At 36.6% G+C, this 21,593-nt stretch overlaps 1 protein-coding gene across 3 annotated transcripts in view; it reads left to right on the forward strand.

The window, feature by feature from the left end:
• The first annotated feature begins 4,878 nt into the window (after positions 1–4,878).
• TINAG (tubulointerstitial nephritis antigen) overlaps positions 4,879–21,593 on the forward strand; it is a 74,957-nt gene continuing 58,242 nt past the window's right edge. Inside the window, exons 1-5 of one of the 3 annotated variants that reach the window (XM_084889755.1) lie at positions 4,879–4,932; positions 5,544–5,837; positions 14,270–14,333; positions 14,703–14,792; positions 17,923–18,037. In XM_084889755.1, coding sequence (XP_084745881.1) covers positions 5,552–5,837; positions 14,270–14,333; positions 14,703–14,792; positions 17,923–18,037 — 555 coding nt within the window. In that variant the 5' untranslated portion in view covers positions 4,879–4,932; positions 5,544–5,551. Of the gene's footprint in view, positions 4,933–5,364; positions 5,838–14,269; positions 14,334–14,702; positions 14,793–17,922; positions 18,038–21,593 lie in introns of those variants that run through there. The other 2 variants (XM_084889756.1, XM_084889754.1) reach the window with 2 other exon arrangements.

Here is a 21,593-nt window from a genome sequence, read left to right on the forward strand (position 1 = left end):
AATGTTTAAAAACAATCTATGTAATTGTTACACACAATCCATGTAAAACCCTGTGATCCTGATCTAGATCTCCACCTCCTTCCAATTTCTCTCCACTTTGAATCACTACATTGGAAAAGGATCTGAAATGATTATCTACATCAAGGGCTAAATCCAGGTTTTAGTCAATAGAGCCAGGTGAACATTTATACAGAAATGTAGGATGGGGCAGGAAAATGTGCACCATGCTTGGAATCACACAGTCAGTCACTGCCTGTGTGACCTTGCATAGTTATTTGAGTCTCAGCCCTTCATCGGTAAAAAACTAAAACAGGAATAATAATAATTTTGCCACCATAGACTATTATAAGGATCAAAAGAGATTATTACACATAGTAACACACAATATGTATTGTGTATTGTACTGATATATATATATATATATATATATATATATATATATATATATCCTATATAATTAAACCCTAATATGCAAATTGAGTGAACACCAGAATGACCAGTTGCTATGATTTTCACTGACCACAAGGGGGAAGATGCTCAACACAGGAGCTGCCCCTGGTGGTTGCGTGCTCCCACAGGGGGAGTGCCACTCAGCTAGAAGCCGGGCTCATGGTTGGTGAGCACAGTGGTAGTGATGAGAGCCTCTTCCGCCTCTGCTGCAGGTGGGTGGTAAGGAGCTAAGGGTCCAGGACTGCAATGGGGTGCAAGCCGAGCTGAGGGACAACCCCACCCCTGTGCATGAAGTTTCATGCACTGGGCCTCTAGTTAATTATAATGTGCAAAATCCTCCAGTCTTCCTCAGAAGCTTAATCCAAAGATAACTGCACCTTGTAGTCAGAAGTTTTCTTTAAGTCTTATTGAAATCCTTTATTCTAAGATTTGAAACAATCCAGTGGAATAGTAATAAGAAGGTAGCTTCATATAATTACTTGATGCCCCAATATGTGAAGAAAGAGCATTTTATTTTTGGTAAGTCTCTCTGGGCTTTTCTTACCATCCTTACCCAGTTTTCACCAGTCCTCACCACTCATGGGGCATCCTAAAGTAAAGATATCAAGCCCTGAAAGGTGAGATAATATTACTTCAGCTCAACAAATACCACTTACTACCCTAGGAATAAACTCCATAATTCAGAGGAATAAATCTCTAATGACAGAATTTAAGCTGATAAAATGTTTAGTAAGCCCACATTTTTGTTATGTCTCTCAATAGTCCCTCTTTCTTTTCAAGTTTATATTTTCCCTATTTAAACTTTCAAATATAAACATTAAAATTTCCAGTGTGCAGTAATTTTTATATAATTTTTACAATATTAGCTAAATATTGTAAGGAAATTATTTGATTGACTTCACTCTCCCCACCCCTGAAAAACCCAGAAGGCTGATGATCGCCTTCACTGTTTTTTGTTATTGTTGTTTTGTGAGATAGAGGTTGTAAAAATTCCAAGAAGGAATGTGAAACTTCTCATCTAAAAAGCATCTCATCCAAAGAGAATCATCAGGTTGGAAGAGGGTGTGGCATGGTGGACTCTAACCTTTGAGTCATACATACACTACACCTCAAGTTTTTAAAAGATCACCCCTAGTTTATATGTACTGTTGTCATTAGTTGACATCTCAAAAGCAACCATTAACTGGAAGTCCATGTGATCAAACTTTAAGTTAAATTGCAAGTAAATGTGTTATTTTCATTTGTTTCTAATTTTTTCTTATTTAAAAATTTTTGTAACAAGTGTAAATAAGAGTTTATCAAGTGTCATGAACACTTTTGGTCAGGTAATTCTTTGTTGGGGGTTGTGACCTGCACATTCTGAGATGATCCCTAGTTGAGCAGGATCCCTAGCCTCTATGTACCGAAAGCTCATGGAACCTCTGTAGTCAGCATAGTAAAAACTATCTCCAGACATTGCTAAACTTCTTTTGGGAGGCAAACTTTCCCCTGTTGAAAAGCCCTGTTCTAAAGGAATACATTAGTAGAAATACTTGTGTCAATATGTCACTTTCAAGGTGAAGTTCCTTTGCAGGACTATTTTAAAGCTTTTGTCAATTTAGAGAACAGATATTAGTGAAAGTGGGATGTTGTAATCAGTAGATAACACTTAGCAGACAATGATAAATTGCAGTATTTAACTATGGGCTATAAACAAATAAATTAGGGCATCACTGGCAATTCCCCTGCCTATGGAACTCCCATTCTTACCTCAGAGATGAGGGCTACCTATATGAGGATATCAGAGATAACTCATCCCAGTGTCTGGAGAGTGGGGTACATATACACCTCTTCCTCTAGGTATCATATAAAGGCTGCTTCTGGCCTACAGGGAGGGTGTAACTTCTTTAGCACTTCTGGCTTGTTATGTACTGGTATGGGGCAAGGACTGAGCTCTGCTCAATTACTCATAAAATTGAAATTTTAGCTAGCTTTGTTCTAAAATAATAAGGATGGTGGGAATATGAGCAGGGTGACAATAGTGTCTGCTATTACCCTACTATCAGATTAAAGGACCTGCATGAGGGGGTTTGAAGATGAATAAGAACAAAGAGACAAGCAAAAGAATAGCTTAAATGGTCACAGATTAAAAACCCTAAGTGGAAGAATTGCTTAACAGCAGAATGACACCTCATCTTCTGAACCTAAAAAGATGGCTGCAAATATAGATAGGTTTATGGCTTCTTTGTTTTCTTGGTAACCTCTGAGATAAAGTCATCTCTAGAAAGTGATGATCTCTAGTAAGTTAGGAAAGCAAAGTTTGTAACAGTCATAAGAAAAATGGGAGACAGTGGCATTTAAGAGCTTAACTGAGATAAAAATTCAAAAATGTGTGGTGGCACCAATTCTGTGGGCTTGTGGGTCATCAATAGTACTCAGTAGATGTAATACAGGGGCAGGAAATGAAAATTGAAAATTCATCCATTGAATGAGTTAATGTATACTGAATGATAAATATGTTTCAGGCTCTGCATACTGCAGGAGAAAAAAAAACAGACAAATTCTAAATAGACAAAATTCTATGATTTGTAGATCTTATATTCTGGAGGAAAAAATAAATAAAATTTATTAATAAAATTATAGTATATTATAGTATATTAGTCATAAGCACAGAGAATGGGGGTAGGGAGTGCTGTAGTTAGAGAGGGGTGTCATTTTATTTTATTTTTTATTTTTAAAATATATTTTATTTTTTTTACAGAGAGGAAGAGAGGGGGAGAGTTAGAAACATCGATGGGAGAGAAACATGGATCAGCTCTCTCTTGCACACCCCCAACTGGGGATGTGCTCGCAACCAATGTTCAAGCCCTTAACCAGAATCGAACCTGGGACCTTAAAGTCTGCAGGCCAACGCTCTATCCACTGAGACACACCAGTTAGGGCATAGAGAGAAGTGTCATTTTAGATAGGAATGTAGGCATGGCCTCTCTGCAAAGGTGTTGTTTAAAAATAACACTTGAAAGAGTGAAATATTGAACCATGTGGATATCTGGGATACGTGTTCCAGGCATGGATCAAAGCAAGTGCAAAGGTCTTAAGACAGTTGTGTGCCTGGTGTGTTGAGGAATGGAAAGACTAGTGGCAATATGAGTAAGGGCTCAAGTGGTTTAAATGAAGGTCAGGGAGATAACAAGGGAGATAACAAGGTTTGTATAAGGTCTTGCGGCTCATAGCTTTTAGGTTAACTCAGTGCTAGGTAAATTTGAGGAAAGATGAGGTCTGAGGAGTAGGGAGGGAATGGACTGAGAATGTTGGTGAAAATATATTTTAAATGAACATTGAGATGGGAAGAAAAAGGGTCCAAGAATAAATAGATATTTGGGAGCCTTATCAAGAAAGGGAAGAGAACTAGGAATGAATGAATCATAGAAGGCAAAGGAGGAAAAAGTTTCTAGGTAGAAAATATATTTACTCATGATAACCTATAGTTATCTAGTATGTGGGCTATGTTATATAAATTATTTCATTTTAACTTCCCTTTCACTTGATGTGATAATAAATGTTATTTGTCAAATTTTGTTGATGAGAAAATTGAGGCCTAGAGTGACTGAGCCACTTTCCAGTGGTAAAAGGAGGATTTGAACTCCATTAGTCTAATTTAGGCTCCTGTTCTTAACCAGTTGTATACAGACCAAGTGCTGCACAAGTTCCATGTATTATAAAGATGGGAACTGGGTGTTGAGAGGTCACTGGCGAATGTACGTGGGAATATAAACAGCACTTTGGTGTACCTGTAGTTTAATGATTCCCAGTGCATGACAAGGAAGTGGAGGCAGCAGCTTTTGGACTGGAGAGACAGGGCGACTGTGGAGAGTGACACCAAGATGATGTAAAATTGAAACAAAAAAGATAAAAAAGGAAGGTGCCAGAAGAAAGTACAACAATTAAGATAAAAGTATGAGTCCAATAATTTATGAAACAAAGTCGGGGAACAAGCTTAAAGGGTTGGAATTAGCTTTGAAGGGGAAAACCCTGGTTTTATAGGAAAATACCTGAGTACAGGGAAGCAAATCGTGAATCCTAAGTCATAAAGCCAATTAAACAGTGGCTCAGGGACTAGAGTCCAAGTTTCTGATTGTCAAGATAAGCCCTTTCCACTAGACCATCCAACTCCTCTTGCTGAATCATCGTCTCCTGGTTACTTATCCCCAATCCAAAGGGAGTTATCATAGTTAATGAATAAATGCAGTCTAGCAAAACCCACTGAACATGTGCAGGTCTACGGAAACACTAAGGACATCTTGACCTTTGAGTTTTCTTTTCAGTTTCCTCCCCCCTGCAGCTCCTTAGCAGAGAACTGACTTTCCTGAACTCTAACTGCCTTCCAGGTACTGCAGGTTCCCATATTGATGCCAAATAGGGACTCCGGTGGAGAGAACTGTCACCCTCAGGGAATTTCTAGCTGAATTAGGCTCCTCTAAACTTGAAATCAACATGTTTCTGGTAGGTAAATGAAGTACAGATGGGAAATCAAACCAGTGTGTGACTGGGCATGATTTAGAACAACTATTATTGATATGACAGATCCTAGCAGGCAACCTCATGAGAGCCTGAATTTTTGTTGCAATGCAAGTAGGTAAAATGAATAATTGTGTTTTTGACTTTTGAATTTTCTATACCATGACAGTGGTTATTGCAGTCATTATTTGGGCCATGCATATTCTAGAGAGGTTTTTGATATATTTTTGGGGAAACAAGCAATATTCAATATTTCATCTATGTATTTATTTTTTTATAATGAAGATTTTTTTTTACTTGATATTAAACATAAATATTTAACTTTAGAGGAATTACAATGGTCTCTTTCTAACACTTACGTCATCTTGAGTAAACATTTAAATTCTTGATTAATATTTAACTACAAGAAGTATACTCAGTTCAAGTGAAGGATCAGTATCAGGATTCAGGCTGAGTTGCCTTTGTTAGAATCCAGGCTCCAAGAAGAAAACCCCAAGAAGTTATATACTGGATATAATAGAAAGTGGGAGCCATACCTGAGCTGTAGAGAATGTGGACCCGGTATAGGATCTTAATCTTCTCTTCTCTTCTTACAGAAATTTGGATGGAGAGACAGTACGTATCTCAAAGACAAGTGGACCAGGAAGGAGCTTTCACAAGGAATCACACCGTTTTGGAAGGTACTCGATTCAAAAGAGCCATTTTCAAAGGGCAGTACTGTAGAAGTTTTGGTTGTTGTGAAGACAGAGATGATGACTGTGTCACTCAGTTCTATGAGGCGAATGCACTGTGTTACTGTGATAAATTCTGTGAAAGGGACATTCCTGATTGCTGTCCTGATTACAAGTCATTTTGCCATGAAGAGAAAGAATGGCCTCCTCACTCAGAAGGTAGGTGTTTGGTAATGTGTTTAAGGTTGGTATCCAGAAGGTAGGCTTTGTTAATATGCTTAAGCATTCTGCTAGTTTATAACTACATCTGTCTCTTTCTCTTCTCTTCCTTCCGTCCTTCCCTCCCTTCTTTCCTTCTTTAAGATAAAATAGGAATGAATATTGTGATAACTAAAATAAATTTTTTTTGGATTGTTAAAGTGCTTTGGTTTATATGTGGGGTATCTGAACCATACTAACAGTTTTAAGACAGTTCTGGTGTGAAGGTCATGAATGCTGGTCTGAATCCTGTTTTGAATGCACACTCAACTTACAATAAGTTATGGCAAACATTTTTTTCTTTCTTTGTAAATTGTATTTTCAACAGGACTCTCAAGATTTCTTGAAGGTAACCTCTTAAAGGATATCATGAAAGTCACATAATCATCTGCAGATTCATGTACTATTTTGCTTACTATTTCATGGGATTAAAGGACCTCTTACCATTAGAATTTGTGCTATTTCAATGCCATTAAAACCAGCACAAAAGCAAAATAAAGTTAGCCACCCATCCTGCCTAATACTAAGTAGATTTTTCATGTATATTTTTGTTTTGTTTTGCCAATCTGGGACTTTAAAAAAATATATTTATATATATATATATATATATATATATATATATATATATATATATATATATATTTTTTTTAATATATATTTTAATATATTTTATATATATATTTCTTTGTTGATTTCAGAGAGGAAGGAAGAGGTAGAGAGAGAAAGATAGAAACATCAATGATGAGAAATAATCATTGATGGGCTGCCTTCTGCACACACTCCCACTGGGGATGGAGCCGGGCATGTGCCCTTGGCCAGAATTGAACCTGAGACCCTTCAGCCTGCAGTCTGATACTCTAACCACTGAGAAAAACTGGCTAGAGCCAATCTGGTACTTTTAAACTATTAAAAACAAATGAGGGCTTCATATAGGGTACATGTAAAAGAGAGAAACATCCATCAGCTGCCTCCTGCACAGCCCCTACTGCGGATGTGTCCACAATCAAGGTACATGCCCTTGACCGGAATTGAACTTGGGACCTTTCAGTCCCCAAGCCGATGCTCTATCCATTGATCCACACTGGTTAGGGTGAGCCCTCAGTTCTTCAGATCAGATCCCTTCTCTGCATTCCTCAAGTCTCAACTTAAATGTCTTCCTTTGTTGCCCCCTCCCGCAGGCTAAATGTACAAATAATTTTATATATTAGCTATATTCTGATATAGTTTCTTACAGCACTCTAAATGTTTCCTTCAGAGACATTATCACCATTTGCAATTGTGCAGGGACTTTGTTAAATATTTTACACACACATACTCCAACTTGACTAATACTTCAACAAGAGTAAGATCTTGCCTTTTTTCTTCTCCATTTTTGCCCAGAACTAAATGCCATTGCTGGCACAGTGAGGACATTCAATGAGTAATTTTTTATGTATAACTAATTCTCCTACTAGTAGGTATCTTCCACTTTTTAGGATTAAATAAATGTTTGCTGAACTGTTTGCTGATAAAGGCAAAGGCTTGAGATAAATGTCAATTCTATGGAAATCCTACCTAATTAAAGAGTATTATGCAAATTAGCCATCACTCCACTATACCCACAGGCCATGCCCGCCAGCCAATCATAGTGAGTATGCAAATAAACCCAATGAAGATGGCTAGAGCCACAGAGAGCAGTAGGGAGACTTGGGTTTCCCAGGCAATGAAGGAAGCCAAGCTTTCTTCCTGCCCTTGCTGGCCTAGGTCTCCACTCAAGGCTACAAAGTTTCAATTATAGAAGGTAAACAAATCCAAACAGAAATGGCTGCTGGCCACAGAGCAAATAGGAGGCTTGGCTCTGCTCCAGGCTACAAAGTTTCAATTGTAGAAGGTAAATAAATTCCAGATACCAGGGCTTGGGTCTTCAGGGGGCATGGTTGGCCTACAAAACACCACAGACCCCTTGCCCAGGCCACCCTACACCCTAAGGGAACCCTCACCCTAATCCAGGACCCCTTCAGGGCAAACCAGCTGGCCCTGTGCACCAGGCCTCTATTCTATCTAATAAAAGAGTAATAGGCAGATAGACCATCACTCTAACACACAAGATGGCTACCCACATGTGATCAAATATCCTGCCCCTATGTGGACACAAGATGGCCACCATAAGATGGCCAGCAGGGGAGGGCAGTTAGGAGGCACCAGGCCTGCAAGGGAGGGCAGATGAAAGGGACCAGGCCTTCAAGGAAGGGCAGTTGGAGGCGATCAACCCTGCAGGGGAGGACAATTAGGGGTGATCAGGCTGGCAGAGGTGGGAAGTTGGGAGCAAACAGTTGGGCAGGGGAGCATTTAGACATCAATCAGGCTGGCATGGGAGTGGTTAGGGGGTGATCAGGCTGGCAGGCACCCTCTCCAATCTGGGACCCCACCAGGATCTGGCCTAAATGGGCAGTCAGACATCCCTCTCACAATCCAGGACTGCTGGCTCCCAACTGCTTGCCTGCCTGCCTTTCTGCCTGCCCCTAACTGCTTCTGCCTGCCAGCCTGATCATCCCCTAACCACTCCCATGCCAGCCTGATTGATTCCAGTCAAGGGTATGTACCTTGATTGCGGACACATCCCCAGTAGAGGCTGTGCAGGAGGCAGCTGATCGATGTTTCTCTCTCATCAATGTTTCTAACTCCCAATGCCTCTCCCTTCTGTAAAAAAAATAAATAAAATATATTTAAAAAAACAAAAAACAAAACAAAAACAAAACTGAGGGCTGTTTCAGATCTGAAACTGAAGAGCTTTGTTCAGGAACTGTAAGGAGACCATCATTTCTGGGAATGATTACTAAAGGGTTGAGGCTGACATGAGATGGGGTTAGTGAGATGAATAGAGGTCAGATTATGAGAGCATTTATAGATCATATTAAGGATTTAAGAATTTATTTTGTTTGAGAACTCAGGGAAAGAGGTTAAGTAGGAATAAGGTTGGCTTCATGGGTGCTGAGTGTAATATATATTAGTTGCGGTACTTTTGAGTTTTTCTTATTTGGGACATAGAGACTCGTTAGAAAAGTAATTGCAGCTTCTTCAATGTTCATTTTTGCTTGAGAGCTAGAATTTTGCTAAGACTTTAATCTAAGATCATGTTTTAGGTAGAATTTATGTAGGTACAGTTTTTATTGCATTCATTATGGAGGGAAGCAATTAATCATTTTATTTAGTAGCAAAAAGTTCACATTAGACTATAATTACTCTCATGAAGGTAATTTTTTTTTCTTTTGTTTTATCTTGCTTATGGAAGTAACTGGTTGAAAGAAAATACTCCTACACAACATTGAAAAATTGTGCAAAATTAAAATGAAAATACAATAGTATATTATATAATTTTGCATGTATACAGTCACTTTCCTCTGAGATGTGCTGTTAATTTGGTGATCTATTAAATAATGTTTTTTTTTTTCAGTCGTCTAGTAAAATGGTATTGTCAAGTCCTATGTACCATACCTATTCTAGGAGTTCATTTTAAACCAGTGACTTAAAACTATGTACATTATCTTGAGAATTTTTTAAAAATCACATCGCTTTTGTATAAACTGGAAGTAGGGCATATCCATAAATATCTTCCTTCTGTGTTTTTTTTTCCTCCTCTCTGATGGTAACTTCCAGTAATTGGAGGATTTCAAATGTCAACTACAGAAAACAAGTGATAGAGTTTGGAATAGAACCAGAGTGGATTTTGCAGACAGAATCTTTTGGTGTAGCAGATCTTCAGGAAAGAGTCTAGTATACCATCTGTTGTGAGCAGACTGAAGCTAATTTGATTACAACCAATGCATGTTCACGTTGGTAAAAAGTGTGTAAGTCACTGACACATTTGAATTGGATGAGGGTTATTTATTCCTTCATAAGCACCTTAACCACATTATAATGAAAATAAATCACAGATGAAATGCTGTCTGTCATACATACTGATATTTACAAAAATATATGTGTTTTTGTTGTTGTTAATGCTCACTGGAGAAAATTTTTTCCCATTGATATTTAGAGAGCATGGAAGGGAGGGAGGGAGGGGAGGGAGAGGGAGGGAGAGAGAGAGAGAGAGAGAGAGAGAGAGAGAGAGAGAGAGAGAGAGAGAGAGAGAGAGAGAGACATTGATGTGAGAGATAGACATGGATTAGCTACTTCCTGCACTCACCCTGACCAACCACTGAAAACACTCTAACACTGAGACTAACTGGCTAGGGCAGTGGTCAGCAAACTCATTAGTCAACAGAGCCAAATATCAACAGTACAACGATTGAAATTTCTTTTGAGAGCCAAATTTTTTAAACTTAAACTATATAAGTAGGTACATTGTTACTAATTTAATTAGGGTACTCCTTATCTGGCCTTTGCTAAAAACTCAAAGTGCCAAAGAGCTGCTTGTGGCTTAGGAACCGCAGTTTGCTGACTACTGAGCTAAGGCACAAAAATATATGTTGGTAAGGAGACATAAACCAATTGATACAATCTCTGTAAGCTATATGAGTCACCGTCCTTTAAGATGTTCTGAAATCTACCTTGCGTGAAAATTAGCGGCACATGTTATAATATTACAGAGGTAGGACTCTGTTATCCTTATAGTAGATGTCAGGGAATGAGAAATCCTTCTACCAGTAGACGGAAACAACCTTTTAGAGATCAATTACAGGGAACCAGTCTAAGAGTACACGCTTTTGACCTTAAGACATACATATAAATTATGAGGTATAGGAGTAGAATGTAACTTTAATATTTTATGTAATCTACATAAATTGAATGCTATTAATTTAACCAGTAAGAGATGATTATTTATATCCATTATGCTGATTAACGAGCCACTAGTTTTACCAATGAAAGCCCATTTCTGACATTCATTATACTGACACTCTAGTATTCATCAATACTAGAGTAATAGTGGCACTTGTAGCAGCTGCCCTGGAATCAGGCCTTTCAGAATGACCACTGCTGGGGTGTGGAATCCTGATTAGAGCAGTAACTTGATTCCCTAATGTGAAGTTTAGACCCTCATAGCATTATAACACATTAGGATAAAGTGTTTTAAAATAAATTACAGACATCTTATTATCATCTTTTTTCACAATAATAGACCAATTGTTTCATTCTCCAAATATTTTATATTAGTGGCTGTTAAAGTTGCAAATCTCCCTTAATTTCAGGAGTCATTATTTTGTGTGTGTGTCAAAATGCTATATGTATAACCAATTTAATTAACTCACTATGTGGTGTTTTGTACATATTTCACTGTGAAAATAATGCCACCAGGAATTGTCTTTTATTTTTCTATCATCATAATTTCCAACCTACTTCCATCTGGGTCACTGCTCACTTTGAGTTGATTTCTCCTCTTGACTTCTGAATCCCATACTCAGGTGACTATTTTCAAGATCTTCACCCTGACAATTACCTCTCCCCCTTCTTCCTCCTTCTTCTCTATATTTCTCCCTTCTGTCCCCCTCTCTCTAATAAAGCATTATTTCCCTCCTTCCATCCTGAGCAACTATCAATTTAAAAAAATATGTCTTTGTATCTCCCAACTTTGTAAAAAATACCCACAAACCTTTTATTCCATTTCCTTGATCAGCTACTCTCCCATTTCCTTTTTCCAAAATAAATAAAAACAACATCAACAAACAAAACCTTTTGCTTCTTGACTTCTAATTCTCTTACCAAGCCATTCCTACAAGACTTCATTTCCTGCTACTTCAATGAAATCTCTCTTGGCAAGGTTATTGACCCTTTCAGATTACTAAATACAATATTCAGTTGTCTAGTATAATTTTCTTGACCTCCTCACACTATTCTACACAATTGACCACTTATGTTTGTATGAAATACTTTCTTCTCTTGCTTTCCAAGATGAAACTCCCTCCTGAATTTGCTACCTCCTCATAAGCCACTCCTTCCCAGTTTCCTCTTCTGAATGTTTGTTGGCTGGAGTGTTTTAAAACTCAATTCTGGACCTCTTTCTCTACCTATATACAATTTTTCAAATGGGCTCTTATTTTACATTAAGGCTTTAAAAATATGTATGTTGTTGTATCTCAAACTCATGCTTCAGTCTTGACTTTGCTCTGAATTTTCATCAACTACTCTACTTGACATTCTCCAATAGGATGTCTAACTTTGATTTAATTCAAACCTGAAACAGGCAAAGCAGAACTTTGGATTTCTTGCCACAAGCCTATTCCTTACTTTAATAACAGCTTCACTATCCCTGTATTGCTACAGGCAAAATCCTAGTAGAACACCATTGATTCCTCTTCTTTTTTATTCCCCAAACTCAATCTATGTTCCATTTGCTTTACCTCTAAATTATGCCTCTTTACTTTTCTCCATTCTATCATGCAAGTCCGTCCATTTCTGGGAACCCAACTCCAGCTAGTATAGGGGAGTAAGGTGGGCAGAGGCATTTTGGGTAGGATCTTATAAGTTACTGTAAAAAATTGGCTTTATTCTAAATTGATGCAGTAAAGTTCTCCCTTCGGAACTTTATGAGTACTGTTCCCTTTTTCTACATAACTGGTATGATGGACAAGTAAGATTCCTGGGGGATGGTGAAAGATCATATTTGAGTTAACCACCCATTCTCCCTATAAAACTTATCAGAGAAGTACTTCCCTTGACTTTGAATTAATGTGAATCATTGCATGAATTTTCTGTTGCTCCTAGATAATAGAAAGTTTTAGGATCCTTTTAAGTTAAAAACATAGTGTACATTCACTTATTAAAAGTGTGTAATTGTGGGTAACAATTAAAACTTTGAATTTAATTTAAAGTTGAATCTTTCTCCTCTTCTTTGCTATATCAAGAAACCAGGACAGAAGTGGTTTCCTTCCCTTTCCCTATATTATGAAATGCCAAAAATCCATGGGAAAGAAGTGAATGGATGTCTTTATACAGAGATTTTAGATTCTTTCCTTAAGCAAAATATTGGGCTGTGAAAACACAATCTATACTGATGAATGGCAGTTGTGAAATGTTTCCTACAAAACAACTTTTTGAAGAAAAAAAAATAGAGGATAGTTATTTTTATAAGTGGCTTTGGTGATATTATGGCTGGTAGTTATAACAGACATTAAAATGTTTTCTAAACATGTAGATTTTCCCCTAAGATTGGATGACTAAAAAGTGAAAATTCATTTTGTTTAATTAGGGGCCATTGATGTGATCTATTAATGGCATGTTTCTGTCAAAAAGTTTTTATGTGTGAAGTAGTTTGATTTTTGCTGCTTTGCTAAGAAAGCATGAATTTTAAATTTGTATAAATTACTAGAGGTTCGGTGCATGAAATTCATGCACAGGTAGGTTTCCTAGGCCTGGCTGGCAATCAACTGGTGGGGTGATCGAGGGGGGGGGGGCACTGGCACCCACCTTGGCCAGCCTGATGCCACCTACTTGCCAGTCTCATCCCCTGATTGCCTTGCTGCTGCCAGTTGCCTCCCTCTGTGGGGCAACTGGTGAGGTGATGGGGGAGGAGGGGTAGCAACTGTCAACCATTTTGACTGACCTGGGACCTGTGGGCTGGGGGCAGCTCTGGCATTGAGCGTCTGCCCCCTGGTGGTCAGTGCACATCATAGTGACCGGTCTTTCCACTAATTGTTCTGCCATTCAATTGATTTTCATATTAGGATTTTTTTACATAGGATTTTCTCAAGAGATTTAATATATAACCAGGGTACTATTTTCACAATATCTTAATGGTGGTTTTTATATGATGATAGTTTCCCCATTAATCTCTTTTGAGTAATTTATATATGCTAGTAAACTAGCTAACAAGTAGCTAACAAGAAAAACAAACAAACAAACAAAAAAAAACCCCCAGTGGATTTGAAACATAAATAGCAGCACTCTTATTGGTTTCATGAAATTTTCTCCTGATCTAAATCTTAAAGAAAAAATAGAATTTTTTTTTTTTTGGTCAGGTGAATTCAATGAAATAGTTTTACATTTTGTCCAAAACTTTGAGCTTCTTACTCTAGTCACATGCAATTAGTCACATTTACCTGAGACTTACATCTTTAAAAATGAGAAATGGCATAAGTCTATTTAAGCACTTTTATTGCTTACCTATTAAGACATAGTATTGTTGTTTTTTTTAGTGTGGTTAGTGATTAGTTTCCAAGCTTGATAATCTAGTTTCCAAGCTTCACAAATCCTCTCTGTTGGAATATAATATGCTGTATAAAGATAAAAGCTCTGGGAGTAAGCCCAGAAGAATTTGATACATAAAACTTGACACAAACCAGATGTGAATTACCATCAGGTTAGCACCACATATTTTTGCATAATTGAAAAACTAAACACAATTGTAGATTACCTGTTGTGTGGAGGCACTTTATTGCTCAATTTAGAATTTTCGTTTGTTTACATTATTTTGACAGGTTGCCTCAGAGATGGTCGACATTATGAAGAAGGATCAGCAATTAAAGAAAACTGCAACTCCTGGTAATGGATTTAAGTGGCACTGAACTGAATTCTACTGTGCATTTCTTCAAATAAAAGGAACATCTGTGAAACAAAATTATGTTCTATCTAGAAAGAATCATAAATAATAAGATATCACATATCTACCATAGTTTGTATAAGCATATTTAATTTTAATGAATGTTAAAAATTCTAATCATGAATATATTTTGTATTGCTTTGAGTTCGATGTTCATGACAGTGGGCCTTCATAATACAGCAGGCCTGCATTATATATCTCTTAATTACAAACATTCTGATATGTTTTAGGCCTTAAGAACTCTGGTTACTAATTTTGTAAACGGACTCCATTAAGGTCAGGCTGCCTTTGTAACTTTTATATCTTTGCAGCACATGTTCAGGACAGCAATGGAAATGTTCCCAGCATGTATGCCTCATGGAACCAGAATTAATTGAATATGTCAATAATGGAGACTATGGGTGAGTGAAATCTTGCTTTATAGGCTTTTGGCACTCCCAGTAACATTTCAGATTACAGGCAATGTGTTTTCTATTATTTATTTCTAAAAATAGTCATTTCAAAAGAAAGAAATGGGAAGAGAGGTTGAAAGGCATGTAAAATTGGGATGCATATAAGGAAGTATTAAGTAATTAAAAATTAAAATGTACAAAAAAGAAATATAGCACGTGGTTTTAAATTGTGTAGAAAGGAGCAGGGTGCTCTCCTGGGAAGTCTAGCCTTATGAAGGCAGTATTAGATCTTTTTTATTTTAAATTCTCACCTGAGGATGTTTTTCCCCATTGCTTTTAGAGAGTGGAGGGAGGAGAGAGAGGGAGAGTAGGAGAGGAAGAGAGAAAAAAAAAATCAATGTGCAAGAGACACATCTATTGGTTGTCTTCTGCATGTACCCTAACCAGGATTAGGGATTGAACTTGCAACCCAGGTATATGCCTTTGACCAGGAATTGAACCCCAGACCATTTTGTGGGGGCCAATGCTCTATTCACTAAACCACACTGGACAGGGCTATATCTTGATGATCCCTAAATAATCCATACAGACAGTTTCACTGACCTGCTGATATCTAGTCTATTTCACTTACAGTTGAGTCAAAAGAAAGATTGAGCCTTCTTATTAAAATGAAAGATAGAGCTGACTGACACACATAGGAAATAACTGTTTGATGCTCTTCTAAAGACTAATAAAGTAGGTGGCTTTTCCACTTACAAAGAGGAAATTAAGAAGTAGGTGCTAACATCAGCTTCCTTTATGGAACTGAAAGGAAGAGGAATAGGCTGATCGGTGTCTATCTTGGGATTTCTCCACTGCCATTGATCAAATCTCTATATACCCCTTTTCTCCACATCCTCTCCAGCACTTGTGGTTTGTTGATTTGTTGATGATAGCCATTATGACAGGTGTGAGGTGGCACCTCTTTGTTTTGATTTGCATTTCTTGGATGATTAGTGACTTTGAGCATGTTTTCATGTCTCTTGCCCATTTTTTTTTTTTTTTTTTTTTTGATTGGGTTATCTTCCTTTTGTTAAGTTGTTCCCTTTAAATTTTGGAGATTAAACTCTTATTTGAGATAGCATTGGCAAATATGTTCTCTCATGCAGTGGGCTTTCTTTTAGTTTTGTTGATGGTTTATTTTACTGTGCAGAAGCTTTTTATTTTGATGTAGTAGTCTCATTTGTTATTTTCTCCTTGGTTTCCATTGCCCTAGGAGCTGTATTGGTAAAGATATTGCTATGACATATGTCTGATATTTTGCTGCCCATGGAATCTTCTAAGATTTTTATGGTTTCCCATCTTACATTTAAGTCCTTTAACCATTTTTAGTTTATTTTTAAGTATAGTGTAAGTTGGTGATCTAATTTCATTTTTTTGCATGTATCTGACCAATTTTCCCAGCACCTTTATTGACGAGATTATCTTGACTCCATTGTATGCTCTTGGGTTGATTTCTGGGTTCTGTTCTGTTCCATTAGTCTATATATCTGTTCTGCCTGTGGACTGAAAGGTCCCAGGTTCGATTCTGGTCAAGGGCATGTACATTGGTTGCGGGCACATTCCTGGTAGGGGATGTGCAGGAGGCAGCTGGTCAGTGTTTCTCTCTCATTGATATTTCTGACTGTCTACCCTTCTTCTTTCCTCTCCATAAAAAATCAATAAAATATATTAAAAACAAACAAATAAACAAAAAAAAACAAAAACATACATTTAACTCAGTGACCTAGTTCACACACACACACAAACACACACACACACACACACACCTAGATGTTTATAAACAGTACTTACCTGTAGACTCATTGTGTGCAGTAAATTCTAATATTTCCTATTATTTCTCCTTCATTCTGTTTTATTTTTTAAAATACTAACCCCTTCTCATTAAACTTAGAGATTAAAGAAATGGTCCACAATGTCTCTGAATGTATAGAAACTACTAGAGTAAGGCACCAAAACATACTTTACTGATGTTGTGATTTTGCCTAAGGCTTGTTCTGTTAGTCTCTTAAATAATGCTGCTATACCAAATATAGTCGGAGGTTTTCTTATTGAAATTCCTTGGGCGATGGAAATTGCACTTCACAATTATGATTTAAAGTTGCTTAAGGTTTTATGAACTAGCAGATCTTATAAAAGAAAAGCATTAACTTGCTAAGCATATTATTGAAAATTGAGTTTTATCTTCAATCATTCATAATAGCCTATCACATTATAAACAATTTGGTAATAAACACAACAGAAAAAAGTTTAGATTTAAGTACTGAAAATATATTGCCCTCAATTTTCACATCATTCAAACAAGCAATGATTAAATTACTTTAATCTCTCTCATTTTTCATCTCCTAACATTCAGAAATCTTTGTTGTCATCAAATATCAATATTAGAACTCAAAAACAAAGCTTCTTTTTCTATGTAATGGCACCAAATATGTCTCTAAAAAGAGATTCACTTTTCTTATTTAACTTCACATCAGTTGAATTTATGTTATTATAAATATTAATTACTAATAATAACTAATACTGAGCACTTAACACAAATTAACTCACTTAACATGATAGAGTATTTTAATATTTAAATAAAATATTTCAACAAAACTAGTATTGATATAAACTTTTAAATAATACCTATTTTCTCAATTTTTTATGGGTACTACTTTTTATGTGTTCAACTTTTTTTCAAATCTAAATTATAAATAGAATAGATTGCTGTATTTAATCTATATGTTTTACACATTCAAACTTCTATCTAAAATGCATTTAAAGGCATTTTTTCAAAACTGCACATATTGGCCTTATTATTACCACTTAATCCCTATACAGTTTATAAATATTTTATATTCTTAAATTTAGTCTATATTATTACAGCCTTAGATTTCTCATATTGAAATATGCCTAATTTAGGAAGAGTATAGCAAATACTTCACTACTAGAGTAAGCAATATTGCATCACTTATATAAAAATAAATCTAGCTTGCAATAATAGTTGTAATTTTGTGAGCTTTGCATTTGTATAACTTCTGCAATATAAATGAACATGTACTTATAAAAGTGTTATTATATAACCTATACATATTATTCTCTTTCCTTTGTAAGGCAGATGGACAGCCCAGAACTATAGTCAATTCTGGGGAATGACTTTAGAAGAAGGTTTCAAATATCGTCTTGGCACCTTGCCTCCCAGCCCCAAGCTTCTGAGCATGAATGAAATTACAGTAAGTGTTTACTCTGTTTACTCTCTTGGACTGTGTGTGTGTATGCAGGTGCATTTGTATGTGCATTTAAAGCTATTTTAAATAATGAAAATAGTGAGTTTTGAGCTTTCAGTTATATTTTTGTCATAAAAATAAAAATCCTTTCCCAAAATGTTGGTTACATTTCTCAAAATTTCATTTAAAGTTTAGTAATATCAGTTAGATATAGTCTCCTGTCTCTAAGAACAACTGTGCATTTATTTGCATTGCTAATGATTTCACAGAAAGTTATGTTTCTAATTTTGGCTGGTCAGTGACCCAGTGCTTAAGAAAGGCAATAGTTATCCTTATTTCCTTTTTTAAAAACAAACATAGTTATTTTGTGCATTTGTCTCTTGAACTATCTATCCATTATCACGTGAGGATGAATAAGTGCCAGTAACAGCAGCTATGTATGCTATGATGATTAACAAAGGTTTCTCCTCAAAAGTCCTCAACATTTCCCATCTTCAAATTTTGCCTGCCGCCTGGCAAACATATTGCTATTTCTGCTTTTCCTAACACTCTTATGTTTTGTACTATTATATTGATCTTCCATTACATCTTTAAGAGGTGTTATCATCTGATAATGGGTATCTTGCATAAGTATGCTTCCACCTCTATAATTGTCACAGATTTCTAACTCCCAGAGCGATAGTTTTACCACCCTGTGGTACGGGATGTCTTTCAGGCACACACACTTTGCTGTTGAGATGTTGATTGAACCAGGACAGCGCTGGGCTCCCAGGCTGTGGGCTGCGGCCTCTTCACTGTGCAGTAAAGGTACCAGGCCCTGGTTGCCTGGAAACTCTCAGCATCTCAGAGACTGCTGTTTGCTGTTGGATAAATTGTAAATCCACAGGTTTCTCATTAAACATTTAATGCGCTTTGCTTTTGGGAGATGTAATCCCCTGAGTTGTTATTTCAATTCAAATTCCGCTAGCAGGGCCTTCTAAATTATAACAAGTATCAGAAAAGATAGTAATAGCTGCCATTTATTGAATAGTCGTGTGTTAAGCACTCTTATAAGCACTTTCACACATCATCTCATCTAATTCCCTCAGCGGCTTGATGTAGTGGGTCCTATAATTACCCACATTGTAAAGACAAGAAAATTGAGGTCGAGAGCAGTTAAGTCACACTGAGATTGAGAAAAGTGAGAAGCCACCGAAAAATTACTTAAATTACAGAACGAAGGCATCTTCAAAGAGCTGCCCTAAAAATAGTCCGAAGAGTTCCAGTAGAATCAGTAAGCTTTGTCCCATTGAAGTTCATGATAGCAAAAAGCCTTTTAATCTTCGATCCAGTGCTGCTCAGTTTATGAAATGATCAGCTTAGCTGTATTTTTGGATTTTTCCTGTAATTGGTAAGGTATCAAATCTTTAGAGATGTGTCTCAGATTCATTAATTTTAGTGACCTAACCATGTCATGGATTATAAGAGGTGACCCCCTGCCCCCCGGGCTCTTTTATTTCTTTTCATTTTTATCCTCATCTGGAAAAAAAAAGAAGAATCATTTAGGAAAATAATAAATTTCATCTTTATAAGGTTTGCTCTTCCCCCTGCTTTTATTGAGGTCCCCAGGCACCCACATACTGTGTGTCTATATACTTTTTCTCTATATTATTTATAACATTTCCTTTTTAAGTGTTAATTTTTGCAACTTGGAATATTTTATATTCTAGAGAAAATGAGGTACATTTCTTTCCTAAGTTGCCTCTCACCATAGCCTAGAAAAAGAAATTTAACTCTAAATCATTATTGGCTGCAGAGATTTATTTGCATAAAAGATATATATATATATATATATATATATATATATATATATATATATATATATATATATATATATCACCACTCTCCTCCACACTCTATGCCCCCTCACCAGGCCTTTACCGCACTGTTGTCTGTGTCCATGGCATGGGTTATGCATATAACTGGGGTGCTATTTAAATGAAAAACCTTAATGATTAGTAGTTTGGAAGAATGTAACTTCCCTAATGCTACAAATTAATGTACTACACTAGCCTAGTAATTCCAGGAAAGCAATAAGGAAAATTTGAATGATCTGTAAGATTACTATTTCTCACTTATCATGTAAGGTAAGGAAGTAGCTTTTTATTTCTAGGGCACAGTACTTTGAAGACTGAGGGACTTTCAAAAGCTTTAAGCATTGGGAGTGTCCTAATATCTGATGATAAGATATAAGATGATAAGAAATGTAATAAGTACTTCCAGGAAGAACATTGAGCTTAATATGAACGGAAGAACACTGGTAACCACAGGAAGAGCTTTAAAAAATAGGTTAATCCTAAGCTTGGTGATTAAATATAAAATATCATCAATATATCAAATTGCCTCTGAGTAAATTGAAAGTGAATTATTTTTGTATGATTTTAAATAACTTCCCTCCACCCCCAACTCTTCTTCAAATTTTTATACCATTTTCAACATAAGATAGTCAGTATGTATAGTTAGGGTAAGCAGTTAACAATAATGGTAATGATTTGCTGAGAAACTCCTTTGCATCCTCACCCCAAAACATCTCCCTTTCCTTGACCATATTACATAGATACAAGTTGTGTTTCATATAATTCTCTTTTAATGCTGGGTGGGAAGGATAAGCCATGAGTCATACCTGGCTCCCATGAAAGCTCTTCTGTTTCCTGCCTGGTTTCCTGGATTCATTCCTTGGCTTATGTCACTCTTCCCAGAATATGTTTGTGGAGGATGAGTAAGAGGAATACCAATAGGTGTTGTACAAAGAGTCCCACAATCATATACATATGGAAAGTCTGTTTAATCTATAGGAATTAGTTGAATTGAAATGAATTTTTAGAGAGTGTGATTACTAATAGGAATAGAAATATATTGATTGTAGTGGATCAGAAACAGGTAATTTAAGGATTTGGGGAAGTCCTTCCTGGATGTCATTCCTAAATGAGGGCAGATAAAAAAGAAGCATAGAAATCCTCCTGTTACAGAAAACTGAAGAAGAACAAAGCAATACCAGAGAGATGGAGTTACATTTATTACATGCAGGTCCAGAGGAAAATGTCTCTCAAATTCTGGGCCTCCACATGCAGAAATTCTCCCTATTTATATGATTTTACCTTCTTTGTCTCCCAAATATGAAGTGGTTCCAAGTTGCAAGTTCTTAAAGAGCCTGTATGTGCTGGGCCTTGAGACCTCAATCAGAGACCTAGCCTGGCACCAGCACTGATAACCTTGTCTGGGGAAGGGTTAATGGCCTTGCTGAAGTGGGAGTAGTCTTAGCAAGCAATAATTTATAGAGACCAATTAGCAGGGTTAAAATTTCAAACAGCAGTTTTTATATCAGATGGATGCTTCACTGTTTTCTCTGGATGTAAGCAGAATAGATGGGGGGAAAAAAAGTAGAAAAGGGGAAAGAAAAAAACCCTATAGCAGTGGTTCTCAACCTTTTTAATGCCACTACCCGTTAATACAGTTCCTCATGTTGTGATGACCCCCAACCATAAAACTATTTTCGTTGCTATTTTCTAACTGTAATTTGCTA

The sequence above is a fragment of the Pipistrellus hanaki genome (genome assembly GCF_964339955.1).
Source record: "Pipistrellus hanaki genome assembly, chromosome: 7".
NCBI lineage: Eukaryota > Metazoa > Chordata > Mammalia > Chiroptera > Vespertilionidae > Pipistrellus > Pipistrellus hanaki.